At 39.2% G+C, this 15,926-nt stretch overlaps 2 protein-coding genes across 4 annotated transcripts; one reads left to right on the forward strand and one right to left on the reverse strand.

Moving 5' to 3' along the window:
- Window positions 1-1,023: 1,023 nt before the first annotated feature.
- Window positions 1,024-15,104, forward strand: LOC102799142 (scavenger receptor cysteine-rich domain-containing protein DMBT1-like). 3 transcript variants are annotated; one of them, XM_087851933.1, is made up of 14 exons: window positions 1,024-1,172; window positions 1,242-1,319; window positions 1,630-1,656; window positions 1,789-2,100; window positions 4,854-5,144; window positions 5,230-5,544; window positions 5,625-5,915; window positions 6,914-7,228; window positions 7,491-7,790; window positions 8,869-9,168; window positions 9,362-9,676; window positions 10,301-10,609; window positions 10,708-11,001; window positions 11,728-15,104. In XM_087851933.1, the coding sequence occupies exons 2-14, from the start codon at window positions 1,268-1,270 to the stop codon at window positions 11,937-11,939; spliced, it is 3,333 nt and encodes a 1,110-aa protein (XP_087708059.1). In that variant the 5' UTR covers window positions 1,024-1,172; window positions 1,242-1,267; the 3' UTR covers window positions 11,940-15,104. The 3 variants fall into 3 exon arrangements, with proteins under 3 accessions (XP_087708059.1, XP_087708060.1, XP_087708062.1); XM_087851934.1 differs by lacking the exon at window positions 1,630-1,656; XM_087851936.1 differs by having other exon boundaries at window positions 10,708-11,864.
- On the reverse strand, window positions 11,953-14,141 carry LOC118454680 (SH3 domain-binding glutamic acid-rich-like protein 3). Its single transcript, XM_087851937.1, has 3 exons — window positions 13,967-14,141; window positions 13,573-13,740; window positions 11,953-12,196 (listed from the first exon to the last, which is right to left on the reverse strand). Exons 1-3 carry the CDS (start codon window positions 14,009-14,011, stop codon window positions 12,134-12,136), a joined length of 276 nt encoding a protein of 91 aa, XP_087708063.1. The 5' UTR covers window positions 14,012-14,141; the 3' UTR covers window positions 11,953-12,133.
- Window positions 15,105-15,926: the final 822 nt, after the last annotated feature.

The following is a 15,926-nucleotide window of genomic DNA, read 5'->3' on the forward strand; positions in this document are numbered from 1 at the left end:
ATCGGTAGAAGATCAGTTGAACACCACAGCCTGCCTGAGTAATGCAGTTGACAGTGTCCATCCCACAGTGTGCAGATGTGTACTGATGGCTGCTTCCAGCAGGACAAAGCACCATTCCATTCCTCAAAGCACAAATCATCACAAACTGGTTTCTTGAACATGACACTCAGTTCACTGTCCTTAAATGTCCTCAACAGTCACCAGATCTCAATCCAGTAGTGCACTTTTAGGAAGTGGTGCAATGGGAGATTCACATCGTGGCTGTGCAGCCAACAAATCTGCAGCAACTGTGTGATGCTGCCATGTCAACATGAACAAAATCTCAGATGAATACGTGCCACACAGAATTAAGGCAGTTCAGAAGGCAAAATGGGGTCTAACCATGTACTAGCAAGGTGTACCTAAGATGATACCTTGCTGATTAGTAAATTGGATAAATTAACAACTTTGTTTTTATTTCCTATTAATTCAATCCCATAAGCCTATTGAACATGCTCAGTTTTGAAGTGTAGTATCACTGTGTGTTAAAATAATATACAATATAGAAACATAAGGAAATACAGCATAGTTTCATATGCAGACATATGCTCACTGCAAGAAGAATAAATGGTCTGATTTGCCAAATGTCATAATAAGTTATTTTAAATTTTACTGTTACACAAATACATAAAATGTAAACCATCTAAAACCCCAAAAAGAGTAGCTTTCTTTTAAAGGCTTTTCTTTCTTCCTGATATGTAACAAGAGGAAAAGCAGAAGTGGTCATATTATTCATACAGGCTCTCTGCTAGACTTTTCTCAAAAACATCCTGTTTTGAGAAAAACAGCATGAATTCTGAAAAAAACTCATGGCCCAATTTGGGTTTTTTTTCTACTAAAATGACATCAATCTTCTTCCATTAATAAGTTAAGTTAAATGTTTTCTTTTTCTTTTAAATATTTCCACAGGCTTTGGATATTGATATTTGTGGGTAAAAAAGATAAAACCCTCTCATCGTCTCATCTTTAATGATTGATCAAAAAGTCAACATGTGTCCAGGTTGGAGTCCAATACAGGTGGACCTTTTAATTTAAAATAGTTACTGGATCTGTTCTTGGGGAACATGAGAACATTTTTATTAAAGATTCTGAGGTCCTTCTGTTAGCGCAGCAGTCTTGGAGGATTTAAAAAGGTAAGAGGCTTATATAAGCACCTTTTGGTGAAAACAAAATGACTAAGGTATTATGGTATTATTTTACAGTCTCTGGCCAACACTGAAGACACAATATGATCCTCATTTTTGATGGAAAACGACATTTTATTTTTCACTTGTCTCTTGGTGAGTTACTGGAGGTTTTTGTCTCAGTTTGACTTCATGTGGACGTGTGTTTTCTTGAGTGGAGACTGAGTGAGAAGTGCGAGTTTCAGTATTTACGTCACAATATTATTTGATGACTGAAAGTGTTAAACATTGTTTACAGGATAAATTTAAAATGATCCGGGACCCTCTTATGTTCCCGATTTGTAAAATATTTGACAAATTATTGACTACAGTGAAGGCTTTTAACTAAAGAATGCTGTTTTATATCTAAACCTCTGGGCTGTCAGGCTTAATCAGATCACTTTTGCGATATGTATTTTTGCTGCAGGCCTGTTGAGTTTCCTGCAGTTTACAGGTCAGTAAGTAACCTATGAGTATTCGGATACTTTGATTTCTACATTAAAAAGATAAAAATTGTGAAATGTGGTTGAGGACAAGGTGACACATTCTGCATCCTTTGTGGTTTTGTTTTTTTTTTCATATCCAGAATGTGAGAATATTAGGCTGGTCGGACCTTCGCATTGCTCTGGTAGAGTGGAGGTCTTCCACAAAGGCAGTTGGGGAACTGTCTGTCACGATCAGTGGAGCATTGCTAACGCTGAGGTGGTGTGTCGAGAGTTAAGCTGCGGGACAGCTATCGAGGCTAAAAAAGACGCCTTCTTTGGACAGGGAAAGGATGAGATCTGGTTGGATGACGTACAGTGTACTGGGCATGAGTCTTCCATCCTTCAGTGTCAGCACAAACCGTTTGGGGTAAATAACTGTGGCCACAATGAAGATGCAGGAGTGGTCTGTTCAGGTAAGCCCCAATGATGTTTGACATATTTTTGTTTTCCCTCACAAACCTTCATAGAAAACCTTTTCTTCGAGAAAATGTGCTAAGACATTTATTTATTTGCTGCCACATGTTAACAGCTTTCACAGTCCAATATAATATCACTTTAACAAATGCAACATGTTTAGGTTAGGTAGGTGGATTTTGTCACATTCTACCATTTTCCAGTCTTTCTGCCAAGCTAAGCTAGCACTGCATTAACAGTTAAAGTTATCAGAAGTCAGGCAGAATTCATTCACATCAGCAAGATGTCAAAACTGCCCCTTTTCGTAAAATGTGGAACTGTTGTTGAAATTGAGAAATCCTGTACAACCTAAGAGAAAACCAGCTAACACAGCAATTATGTTAGCTCACCATGTTATGTGGTTTAGGTTTCTCGTTGCTGCAACATTTCCACAATTGTTAGGCTTTGAGAACAGCCACCATGGAGTCACATTTGTTCTTCTTGAGTTAGAGAAAGAAGCAAATGTGCTATACTTATAGCATTTAAAGATAACGTACATGTCTTATGATTTAATTTCGTTTTTGCTCCTTCTGTTGTGGAAAGAAAACTGATGTCACATACTTTTATGCATGAGTCGGTATATTTAAAAAGTGTATTTAAACTGTGCTAAGATATATTAATTAGTATGTTTATCTTGCCCAGACACTAAAAAACATTTTGATCAAACATACGCACACAGTCCTGTTGAAAACAATTTGCAGTGTATAACTCTTGATACATTAAAAGTTTAGCTTTGATTACAAACAATTATTTTGTGCATTATCAAGAATTTAATATCAATTAAAAACAGGTAAATTAACAGTTTGGCTTCTTGGGAAGCAAACTTGAGCTTTTGTGATAGTGGAAGACCGATTTTTTTTCGCTGGCAAGAGCATTCTCCTAGTCTTGAGGGTATCAGCAGATACTTATGAGAGCAGTATTAATTTCTCCAATTGACCTTTAACATTCTTTTGCTTTCCCAAAACGTTGATTTTGTTCATCTGCACGTAGCGTTTTTAGTGGGAGAAACGTTTTGTCACTCATCCAAGCGACCTCTTCAGTCTCAGCTCGCTGCAGGCCAGTGGACACTCTTTCAATGATGAGGATGTACACATCGTGGAGGAACGCTGATTGGAGCGAGGAGTCAAGGAGTCCATTTACGTGAAAAGGGAAAGACCATCTCTGAATCGAGGTGGGGGCCTAAGGGTACATCTTTCACCGTCTTAAAACACTGTGATTGCAGCCATTCCCCAACTCTCTGTGAATGGGACTCATGGCCATTGATCAGTGGTCTTTGACCAGTTGTTGTTGATCAATGATCATGACAATTTGCATATTAATGAGCAAAGAACTGACCTCACAGCCCATTGTTCATTCAGTAGGCTGGTTTCAGTTATTGTTCAAATGTACTGTTTATAAGGTTGGGGAGACCTGCAGTCAGCTGAGACTGAAGAAGTCACTTCAATTAGTGACGAAACGTTTCTCCTACTGAAAACGTTACGTCCAGATGAACAGAATAAACCTTTTGGGATTTACTTACCCGGATGATTAAGCATGCATCAAGACATTCTTTTGTTCTCTTTTAGTAATATGCTTTAGATGCCAGTTTCTTCCAATTTGGTTCTGACAAAGTTAAAATCTTCACTAGAATTAGTAGTAGGGATGGGTACCAGACCGAAAAGCAGCGCACATTTCGGTGCTTTATTTCGGTGCTTTTTTTTCCCTGAGCTGTGGCACACTTTCTTCTTCCTTACATTTGTATTGGCGGTTGGCAAACAACTGAAGGTGCATTACTGCCACCAACTGGTATGGAATGATACACTTTAGATTCTAGCCAATCATTTTACGTTTCCGAGGATAGTAGGCGGGTCCAGGTACGTACGTTATTTTAGAGCAGAGCTACAGATTAAAAATGCCCAAGGCGAAGCGGTCAAATGTCTGGCTGTACTTCACAGCAAAAGATGCAAACTCAGCAGCCTGCAACAAGTGCTTTAAGGTGATACTGTGATACTGTCAAAGGAGGTAACACTTTAAATCCGATGAAACACCTGGCGATGCATAGCGGGTTTTTTTTAAAGCCGAGAAATGCACCGTATTTGATAGCTTGCTGCGAGACCTCACACCATGCACATCTACTGCGGGTGTGGTGCCTGTTATCGGACCGGAGTTAGCAACGTCCCCCAAAAAACCGAAGAGTAGAGTCCTGGCCCCTAGCCCTGCCAGTGTAGCAGAAATGATGAAGGATGATGATGGCAGCAGCAGCCGTTCTTCTCTGCGTGAGTAGCTTAATGTTGTTCGTGTGTAATTTACGTTGAGTAGGCTAACCACGTTATTACATTAATGCATGTAAGGTGAACTAGCAAACATCATCATAGCTACATGCGGCTGTCTTCTTGTTTGATGGCAGATGCTCCCTTCACCCTGGCCAAAAAGGCTAAAATGACCAAAGAAAAAGTGGAAAACAGCTAAACATGAGAGGTTTTTGGACCAATTTTGTGTTTTCCATTCTTTAAGCACCGGTTTGGGCACCGGTTTGGGCACCGTTTAAGCACCGGCACCGTTTCAAAAGTACCGGTTTGGCACCGGTATCGGATAAAACCTAAACGATACCCATCCCTAATTAGTAGTATTATTGTATATAGACTATGGGAAATACAGACACACTGGCTGATTGTATTATTATTTATGAAACATATTATTATTTTATTACATTTAATATCCACATCATTTGCAGAACATGTGCGCTTTGAGAAAGGAACCACTCGTTGTAATGGCAGAGTGGAAGTCTACCACAAGGGTCAGTGGAAAAGAATTTGCAATGACTGGGGCAAGGAAGCAGCTCAGGTGGCGTGCAGAGAAGCCGGCTGCGGCGATCCTCTCAGTCAGAATGAAACACCATATTTTGGAGAAGCACGTGAACTGTCTGCCATCAAAACCACCTGCTCTGGAAATGAGAACTCAATCTCACAGTGCAAACTTAAAGATTTCAGAGAAAGCTGTGTTGATGCTACTGTTGTCTGTGCAAGTAAGTTGTACATGGCCAGTAAAACTGACACTGTTAGATTGTCCCTTTCTGAAAGAAAAACCATGCCCTTAACTTTTCTTAACAGACAGTCAACCCATTCGGCTGGTGAATGGGACTAACCGCTGCTCTGGTAGAGTGGAAATCTACTATAAAGGACAATGGGGAACAGTTTGTGATGACAAATGGGGGATGCAAGATGCAGCTGTAGCTTGTCGAGAGATGAACTGTGGGAATGTTCTCTCAGTCAAGTACAAGGCTTACTTTGGGAGAGGCCAGGATCAGGTTTGGTTGGATGAGATGGAGTGCACTGGTCATGAAATGTTACTCGCTGACTGCCCTCACAAAGATTTTGAAGAACATGACTGTGACCACAATGAAGATGCTGGTCTTGTGTGCTCAGGTAACACAGGCTCTGTTCTGTTTGTTTCTCAAAACTGAGTTTTAATGACAATCCTAATGATGCCAAATTTTGCTTTGCAGAGACAGTCAGATTGATAAATGGGAGTGACGCTTGTTCTGGCAGAGTGGAGGTTTTCCACGATGGCCGATGGGGGAAACTTTGTAGTAATAACTGGGGTCTTAAAGAAGCTACAGTCATATGCAAGGAGCTCAACTGTGGAGCCCCAAAAAATTCCAAAGACACCTTCTACTTTGGTGACAGCTCACTGCGAGGGCTCACAAGTAGATGCTCTGGTAATGTGAACTCTATCAGCCAGTGTCAACTTCAAGAACACACAGGACCATGTGAAGGTGTTTCTCTCGCATGTGCAGGTAAAAGCTGCAATCCTGCTTTCCAAAAATAGCAAATGTCATGTTTGGACAACTTTTAAAAGAAAAGGTTGGCTCTGTGGAGTATTTCTTTCACTTAATATGTACTTGTGAATGTGTTTAAAGGTCTGAGGCTCACCAAAAGCATTTAAACTAAAATCCTGAAGGCTCAGTCTACTGACAGACACTCACAAGTTAAAGACAATAGAATGGGTTACAGTTTTGCACTTTAACTTTTTACAAAGGCTTCATAAAGTCATTTCTGCATTCTCTGTGTTTCTGTCTCTTTTGTTGTCCACCAACTACTTCTTTACAATTAGGAGCTGAGCAACTAAAAATGGCATAGCTTAAGACTTTGAAGTTTCTTATCTATATCAGATATTATTATATCACTATGTAACCTAGCAACCACCTAGCAACATGTTAAAATGACCTATTTTTAATGTTTGTCTGCCTGCAACAGGTATCGTTTTATTTCACCACAGTAATAGGTAATTTATATCTACGCAACCTCAGTTACTCCTGACATTATGACACCATCAGGCTGGAACCAACTAGCAATGGACTAAAATGACCTGTTTTTTGCCTTTATGCACCTAGAGCTTGTTATAAAAGCATTCTGTTTCAAGACATTAACATCTCCTTTATATCCACAAACTCTGATTGTTACATGATATACACTAAATGGTGAAAAGTATTGGGTAACACTTCTTAATCTTTGAATTCTACCCCCATTGCCAACACTGATTCCTGAATCAGTCTCTTGGCCATGTAGTCTGCTCTTAGGTTGCTCAGACTGCTCATGTATGATGGATAAATATGAAGCTACACAACATGTTGCTGTAAAGCTAGTTTCTGCTGTCCCCAAGATGCCAAAAATGAATAAATAAAAAAAATCTGTTACAACAAATTTTAAAATTGATGACAACCTTAAGAAAAAAACCCCAAAAAAAGCAACAGCTTATAATATTTATTGTTATTTGTTTAATGTGTGCCCTCAGGTCAACCACCGCTAAGGCTTGTGAACGGCATTGACCGATGCTCTGGCCGAGTGGAGATTCTGCATGACGGCCACTGGGGAACAGTGTGTGATGATGAATGGGACTTAAGAGCTGCTGAGGTGGTGTGCAGAGCCATAGACTGTGGAACACCTCAGAGAGTTAAACTTGGTGCCTTCTTTGGTGAAGGACAAGGAGTGATCTGGCTGGATAATGTCAACTGTCTGGGTAATGAGACGTCTCTTGGGCAATGCAGTCATCGCTCCTTTGGAGAGAATAACTGTGGTCATGATGAAGATGCAGGAGTGATTTGTTCAGGTACAAACTATTGATGTTTCATTTCACAAAGTGTCTTTTTTTATTTTTTACCTTTAGATCCCAAAAAGTTCTGGATGTAGCATTTTCTTTGGATATTTCTTTCTTTTTTTTTTTTTTACTATGTACTCCAAAATATGTTCAGTTATTGATTACATAGCAGTTATTTCTACAACACCAATATCAGATGGAGCTTCAATTAATACATTTCTTTCAGATGAACACCAACAAATTGCTGATATTTTTTCTCTACTGTGCTTTGTAGCTACCATTCGACTAATCAATGGGACTGACATGTGCTCAGGAAGAGTGGAGGTCCACCATGGGGAACACTGGTCACAAGCATTTAATGTTAACTGGGGAATGAATGAAGCTGCTGTGGTGTGCAGAGAGATGAACTGTGGAGATCCTGTCAAGATCTCAGAGTCATTTGGTAAAGGTCGAGATCTGAGAGGGTACGAGATTCGCTGTAACGGCAGAGAGAGTTCTCTCACGCAGTGCACGTTTAGAGACCATACCAGATCTATAACCGATGGTACTGAAGATGCCTCTGTGGTATGCTCAGGTAAAGTCTGATGTCAAATTGAAATTAGACTTTCAAAAAGAAAATGAATCCATTATATTCTTCTTTAAAAAAAACTAAGATGGAAATTGTTTCTGGCCCTTTCACATAACCTTTAAATATTGGTACAAGGGCTTCAAGTTACATGAACAAATGCAGAAAACTGGACTAACTTTAGAAAAAAGACCAGTGATTTTTTGAAACACCGTGTTCATGCAAAACACCAGATTTATAATTATGCAATGAAACCCCAAGCGGTGATTTGTCAGGTACCAATCTAGATATGGAATATCTAGAATAAATATGGAAACTATGTTCAACTAAAAGGTTAGATTAGAAGGCACAAAACCTAAGACTTTCCAACAGTCTTATATACTGAGTTTTTAAGGTGTGCTATGTTTTTGCGTATACTGTCAAAAGCTCAGTAGGCTTAGTCCCGACATACCACACAAAAATTCATCTTACTCAGACATGAAGCAAAAATATCAAGATTTCACACTCACAGTCACTAAAATAATCAAACACTAAGACACTGTGTATATACAAAATTAATGTCATATATCAATAATACCAATAGCATCACTCTGGCTTTTGACTGGCTTTATTGACAACTACCAGTCAGAAGAATGGATACAGCATGGCAACCACAAGCCAAAAAAAAAGGATTTAGCCTCTCTAGCCAAGCATAAAGATAACTGTAATGTCTGTAAACATAAATGAAATTTTAGAAGCCCATTAACCACGGGTCCTCCTCGTATCAAACAAGCACACTCATTCATAGAGTTCCTCTCTCAACTGTCATTTCCATTGGACCAACTTCTACAGATATCACATACATGTTGATATATTACAGTATGGCTACATTTTCAGCATAAAAGATGTTTTACGTGCTTGGACTGTCCACTGCTGTTTGGATCCAGCACGAAATTAATGTGATGCAACACAAAAATATTAACCACTTAATCAGTCGGCAGTACATCCCTGGTTCAAAACAAAAAAAAGTCATACAGTTCACTATATACAGTTGTGTGTGTGTCAAGTTGTATTTCATGTACATTGATATAACAGATATCATTTCCAGGAAACGTGAGATTAACCGGTGGATCCACTCGTTGTGATGGAAGAGTAGAGATTTATGACAAAGGCCAGTGGGGGACTGTGTGTGCTGAATCCTGGGACATGAATGATGCAGCAGTGGTGTGCAGACAGTTGGACTGTGGGAGGCGTCATAAGCTTATTCAGCTTGGCCCTGGTACAGGACAGACCTGGAATGATCAAATTGAATGCAATGGAAAGGAGCCTACATTGAATCAGTGTCCACAAAGACCAGGTCTGGACAGAACCTGTGACACAACTGTAGTTGCCGGTGTTTCCTGCACAGGTAAGAAGAAGCAAAAATAAAATGCCAAAATGTAATTTTGGCAGCTTCTTCTTCTGCTTCTTCTTCTTCTTTTTCTTACTTTTTAAGATATTGTCTTCTGAATTTAAATAATGTATAATATACCTAAGTACGTCACAGTTTAAAGAAGAATATTCTTATATACCTGTGGCTATATTTTTTGTTTACTTCACAGGGAGCTTGGCAGTGCGGTTGGTTAACAGTACTGATGAGTGCTCTGGGAGAGTGGAGGTACGTCACGGCGAGCAGTGGCACGCAGTATGTGACACAGACTGGACTCTAAGTAAAGCTGGAGTGGTGTGCGAGCTGCTGGAGTGCGGACGTGCCATGAATGCTTCTGGTGCTGCTTTTTTTGGCCAAGGCAGTGGGTCAGTGGTGGAGGCTAGCACTTCTTGTTTCCACAGCGTGACTTCTCTTCAAGAATGCTCGGTGAAGGGTTTTACAAGAGAAGTCTGTGGGCATGAACATGACGCCGGCGTTCTCTGTGCTGGTAAGGCCTTTTATATCAAAGTTGGTTTCATAAATTTCCAAATTATAACACTGGATTGAAAAACCGTCGTATTTAATTTGGTCAGCCATGTGCAGATTAATGTTTAACAAAATTATTTTCTTTTTGTGTTTTTTTTCTTTAGAAAATGTACTTTTTTTTTTACACCTATCTGGCTTAGGAAGTAGGATTAGCCAGCAACTGTTTTGCCTATTGCTTGCTACGTATTGCCAAACAGTAAGCTCTGTAGTGGTCACTGTTAGACAAAGCCAGTCTAGGTAATGCTTTCTTTATAGCTAAGCTAAGCTCAGCTAGCTTACTAGTTATTTATCTTACATAGACTTGAGTAGTATGGACTTCATCCATTAAAAAGCGAAAACGTCATATTTCCCATGACTTGAACCAGTTGTTGCAATACTCCTTTTGCTTAACATAATGGACTAATAAACGATATAATATCCAATTAATATTATATTTTGGTATTTGTTTTTTATGCATTAATACAAACATTTTGTATAATATATGCAGAAGAATCCTTTTAAGTCCTTTTATAATTTTGTCTTCTTTTTGGTTGTTTTAAGGACTTTCCTTTGCACTTGTATTCACTCTTTCTGCTCTGTTATGCAGCACAAGTCCGGTTGGTGGGTGGCTCAAGTGAATGCTCCGGCAGAGTGGAGGTCTTCTATAAAGGACAGTGGGGAACTGTGTGTGATGACGATTGGGAAATGAGCGATGCCGATGTGGTATGCAGACAGCTTGATTGCGGTCATGCCATTTCAGCACCTCTAACTGCCCATTTTGGTAGCGGCTCTGGTCCAGTATGGCTGGATAATGTGGGATGCTCAGGCCAAGAGTCTGCACTTACTCATTGTTCACACGATGGATTTGGAGAAAATAACTGTGGGCACGATGAAGATGCCAGCGTTATCTGCTTAGGTAAGAGACATAGCTCATTTTGAACTGACAAATGATCTCATTGCTCCTGAGAAAGTTGTTTTGGCTGTTACACAAGAAACATTTATTATCTGCTTCAGGTGGTCAACAGAAGCCCAAAATCACAATAAGTCCTGCTGCAGAGGTTAAGTGGGGTGACAAAGTTGAAATTACCTGCACGCTAGTAACAGAACGCATGGGTGGGAGATTTCTCCTGAAAAAAACCCAAGGGTCATTTCAAATGGAAAAATTCTCAGATCATGCATCTGCAACCTTTGTCTTCCCTAAAGTGGACTTAAGCCAAAAAGGTTCATACTACTGTGAATATCAAAAGGTGTTGGCCAGTGAAGTCATCTACTATCCTCAAGGAAATCCTGCTGACCTTTCCGTTGTAGGTCAGTAATTTTGTGCCTTGTTTCCTCTGTTTTGCACAATTATCGGAAATTGTTGTTTGCGGTTAAACTGGAAAAACCCAACATCTCCCTGATGTCCCCCAGTGGAACTCACCAATCCTGACACAATTTCTGTCTCATGAGGCAGCACCCTCACTGTCACTTGCTCTGTTCATTCTATATACCCTAGAGGCGTCTTCTATTTCACACATTTAAACACAAACACTACTGAATCAAAGTCAGCATTTGGCCACTCAGCCTTCTACCTGGCCAATTTTGAGCTCGCTGCAATAAGTCATGAACAGCACGGAGAGTATGCCTGTCTCTACAGCGTTAGCATCGCCAAAAAATCCTTCAATTCAGTTCCTTCGAAGACTCTCAATATCAATGTAATATAAACCATTTATATCGTTGTTATTTCTTCTTTTCTTGCTGATAATAAGTTAATCGAGTGCATTTGATTAGCAGCACATGGAAGCAGTAAGTTGTGGACACTGCTTCTGCATCACTCACTGGTGATGAGTGTTTCTTTTTACTGTGGAGCCATTTTGGTCCACTCTTCTTTACAAACTTGTTTTAATTCAGCCACATTGGAAGGTTAGCTCCTGTTAAATAAATGGAACACATTGTAATATGCCATGTATAGTTGTTCATCCAAGGTTGTGTTTATCAAAGACCTGCCAAGAACCAGAGGATTGTTTTTATCATCGTGTCTTTATACGTAAAAAGAGGGTGTGCTGGTCATGTGTTGCGGGGATGAGGACCAGCATGGCATCAGAGGCATCTGCACAGCACACAATAGTGGGCTACTGGAACAAGAAGGCATAAGTGGACACCAACAGCTTGAATGCTACTATGCAAGTAATCCCACAGAAGGTGTTACACGAAGAGAACAGAGGATGTGGTCCCACATAAACTTCACAAATAAAAAATGTCACTGAAGGCCACGTGCAATTCTATTCTGAGCATTTTTTATTTAAAAAAACTGCATTTCTAGGACTAGCTCTGAGGAAACTTGAATACATGATATATTATCACACAAGTGTGGGTAAAACCAAAGTAAGAAAAAGAACAAAAAACACCTCTTTAACAGGTTTAGTTGGTTATGGCAATGTAGTTGTTGTCACTGTTCCTTTCAGAGCTTAAGGAAGTCCTCCAATTGTTCCATCTCTATTGCATTGTCAAATGCACTGATGTCCTGTAAAAGAGAAGACATGCATGATGGATTCAGAGAAACAGAGTGAAAACACTATTAGTACAAAGGCATTATTAACCTATTTAAAAATATTGCACTGTGTACTGTACATTTGTCCAATATGACATAGAACACAACAAGCCAGACATTCAGATAACTGAGATCACCATTAGCTACAGTTATGCTTACTGGGGTGCGCATATGTTCATGTTCACAACCCACAAAGAGACACAAACCATTAAAAACACAACTCAACTGCACATGAACAAACAAAACAGTACCCTACTGTTGGGTACACATTTTTTAATCCAATAAGGGTTTCTTGTTTTATCTTTCTTTGCATTCCTTGATAGCCCAGTTCTTTCAGTTGAATTTGTTCTTGCTCTGGATAATAAAAAAGGAAAAAAATGGCAGATTTAACCCTATAATGCCCTTGGTATTATATTAGATTCATGAGTGTCTGAGACCTCTATCTCATCAACACGATCAATACTTGCCATAATTTCAAAATATTATGGACAAAACTCTTTTTTTAGCTAAAAGTAACATTGTTGTTAACAAAAAGTTGCCAATGTATCGAATGTGATACAGAAGATATATAATAAATACATAATAAAAAAATATATCATACACAACATGACATAGGAAAAAAATTGCCTTTGTTATATGGGTTAATAAACATCTCAGTTCCAAAAAAATCATAATTTTCTGGCTATTTTTGATGGGTTGGGTCTTCAGGTATTTTTGGCAATATTCTTTGTTTGCATGCTTGTAGTCTGTATCTGTTATAAAAAGTAAATTGAACACAGTCTATAGTGCAGTTAAAAGGTTTCAATGTTTTGGAGATATTTGGTCCTTAACTAAAGTATTACACAAACTAAAGTTTGCTATGGCGAAACGTTAACATGCTTCATTACTTGTGGGTACATAAATGTCTGTATCAAAAGCTGCCAATCGGGTTCTTTCCACCTATATTTCAGTCTTCTGATATAACTGTATATATACCATTTGTAAGTTGGAAGGATGAAAGGAATACTCTGCAAGCAAATAGTTTGTCTCACAAAGTTTAACTGGAAGGCTGAAATCTGATGAGTGCTTGAATGAATAGGGCGTGTACAAGTCAAAGTATTGGTATGTATGCATTTCTCCATGTATTTCTGTCCCCTGGCTTAACTGTGTGAACAACCAGTAGTTAGCATACAGTGTAAATATTGATTTTAAAACTGTGTCCACGCCTTAGACTAACCACATGGTTTTCTATTCTTTTCTTGTGTGACGCCATCAGAAAGCGTGTAAATAAAACACACCTGATCATAATTTTAAGTTTTGAATCGCAGGTTCAGCTTATTATTATTCACAAGTTATTCTATGAGACTTACTCCACAGTAGACGTCTCCATTGAATATTTGTGGAGGGAGCGCGGTCGGATCTCCTGCTCCCTGCCTCATTAAATCCTTATCATCAGAACTCTGAGAAATGTCCACAGATTGAAAGAGGATCTTCTTGGCATTTAAGATAGAAAAGACTCTCTCTTGGTTCTTCTTAATCTGAAAAGGCATATTTAATCCGTTATCAAGACTAATAGCTGTGTGACTTGTTATAAAAAGTTTTCTTTTATAATAAAAGTTGTTGAGTTGCGCATAGAGAGCAGTAAGATTGTCTATAAAAGTAAATACTTTACACACATCTCACAATATTTTCATAGTATCAGTGACATATATTAATCACTGGCTACAAATAAAAGAACAAGGCAAGTAAGATTGTGTACTGTACCTGTGTAGAACCACTCACACTTGTAAAAAACACTTTGACTGGCATTTCTGCTATATTAACAGGAATAGTCCAATACAGAAAAACACTGAATGACAGAGTGGGAATGACAGAAGCGCAGCGAGAAGTGGCAAGTCACAGAGTGATCCTGTGCTAGATATGCAGGCACTGCTGGTGCAACCACACACAAAGTAAACAGGTTTGGACAACTCTTACCTGTCTGCAAGGACACACCTACAGGACTGAGTGCACTTCGAGTTGTGGCATGTCTGCTTTAGTTGTGAAACCAGTCAAGTACACAAACACACACACTCTATTTCATATCTTAGTGAGGACATCTATTTAACATAATGCTTTCCCTAGCCAGTTACCCTAACCCTAACCATCAAGAATGAATGTGTTACCCTAACTCTTAGCCTAAACCTAACAATAAACTAATTGTAACCCTGACACTAAAACTACATTTTGAGCCTCAAAAATGCCTTCAAACTTGTGGGGACAGGCATTTTGTCCCCCTAAAGGTATAGTGGCAAGCCAATTTCCCGTCCTCATAAAGATGTCGAAACATGTATACACACACATAGATTGATAGATAACCACATTGCTACATTTCCTTAGGCACTTTCATTTCATCAAAGTTCACAGGTAACTATTGTACTTTTTACACAACTGCGTAAGTTGTGTTACAGACAAATTTTGGCTTGTAAAGTAAAAGCACTAAATAACAGACAAAAAGTTGCCAGGATTTCATTTAGCCCTGTATGCACGCTCACCTTGGTTGTCACTAGGACACTTGTGAGTTTACCCAAAACAATTGTTAATCAACTAGAAAACTATACACACATATGAAGCCTTTGACTTCACATACTTACTCATCCATGTCTTTACGGACCTTGCTTTGTGCACTGGTGTGCAGTCATGTTGGAACAGGAAGAGGCCATCCACAAACTATTTCCTCAAAGTTGGGAGGATGAAACTGTCCAAAAATGTCTTGGTTTGCTGAAGCATTAGGAGTTCCTTTCACTGGAACTAAGGAGCAAACCAACTCGACCAACAACCCCACTCAACAAAACTTACACTCGGCACAATTTGACAAGTACCATTCTGCTGGGAAATGTCAAACACAGACTTGTCCATTGGTTTGCCAGATGGAGAAGTGTCCCTCCAGAGAACACGTCTCCACCACTCTAGAGTTCAGTGGTTACATGCTTTAAACTTTAAAATGAATTTTACTGAATTTTATTGAATTTTATTTTATTTTATTTGTATTCTTTCACTTATTGTTGCATGTGTGTTGTTGCTGCCTGTGTTTGATTGAGTAATTTCTGTAACTGTGAGACACTTGTTGCTGCCTATCTTGGCCAGGTCTCCCTTGAAAAAGAGGTTTTTAATCTCAAGGGGATCTTCCTGGTTAAATAAAGGTTAATAAATAAATAAATAAATAAACCACTGCAACCAATGCTTTGCTTTTCACTTGGTGATGTATAGCTTGGGTGCAGCTTGACCATGGAAACCCACTCCATAGGACTTTCTACACAATGTTCTCAAGGCCACATGAAGTTTGGAGGTCTGTAGTGATTGACTCTGCAGGAAGATGGGGACCTCTGTGCACTTCAGCATCCACTGACCCCACTCTCTTATTTTATATGGGCTAATTTAATTGCTGTAAGCACTTCCACTTTGTTATAATACCACTAGCAGTTGACTGGAATATTTAGTAGTGAGGAAATTCCTTGTTGCACTTGTTGCACAGGTGGCATCCTATCACGGTACCACGCTGGAATTCACCAAGCTCATTCACACCCATTCTTTCACAAATCTTTATAGAAGCAATGTACAAGCCTAGGTGCTTGATTTTATTCACCTGTGGCCATGGAAGTGTTTGAAACACCTGAATTCAATGATTTGGACAGGTGACTGAATACTTTTGGCAGTATAGTTTAATACAAGGGGGAGCAAGTGA

The sequence above is a fragment of the Neolamprologus brichardi genome, chromosome 15 (genome assembly GCF_056152115.1).
Source record: "Neolamprologus brichardi isolate AB-2024 chromosome 15, ASM5615211v1, whole genome shotgun sequence".
In the NCBI taxonomy this organism is placed as follows: Eukaryota; Metazoa; Chordata; class Actinopteri; order Cichliformes; family Cichlidae; genus Neolamprologus; species Neolamprologus brichardi.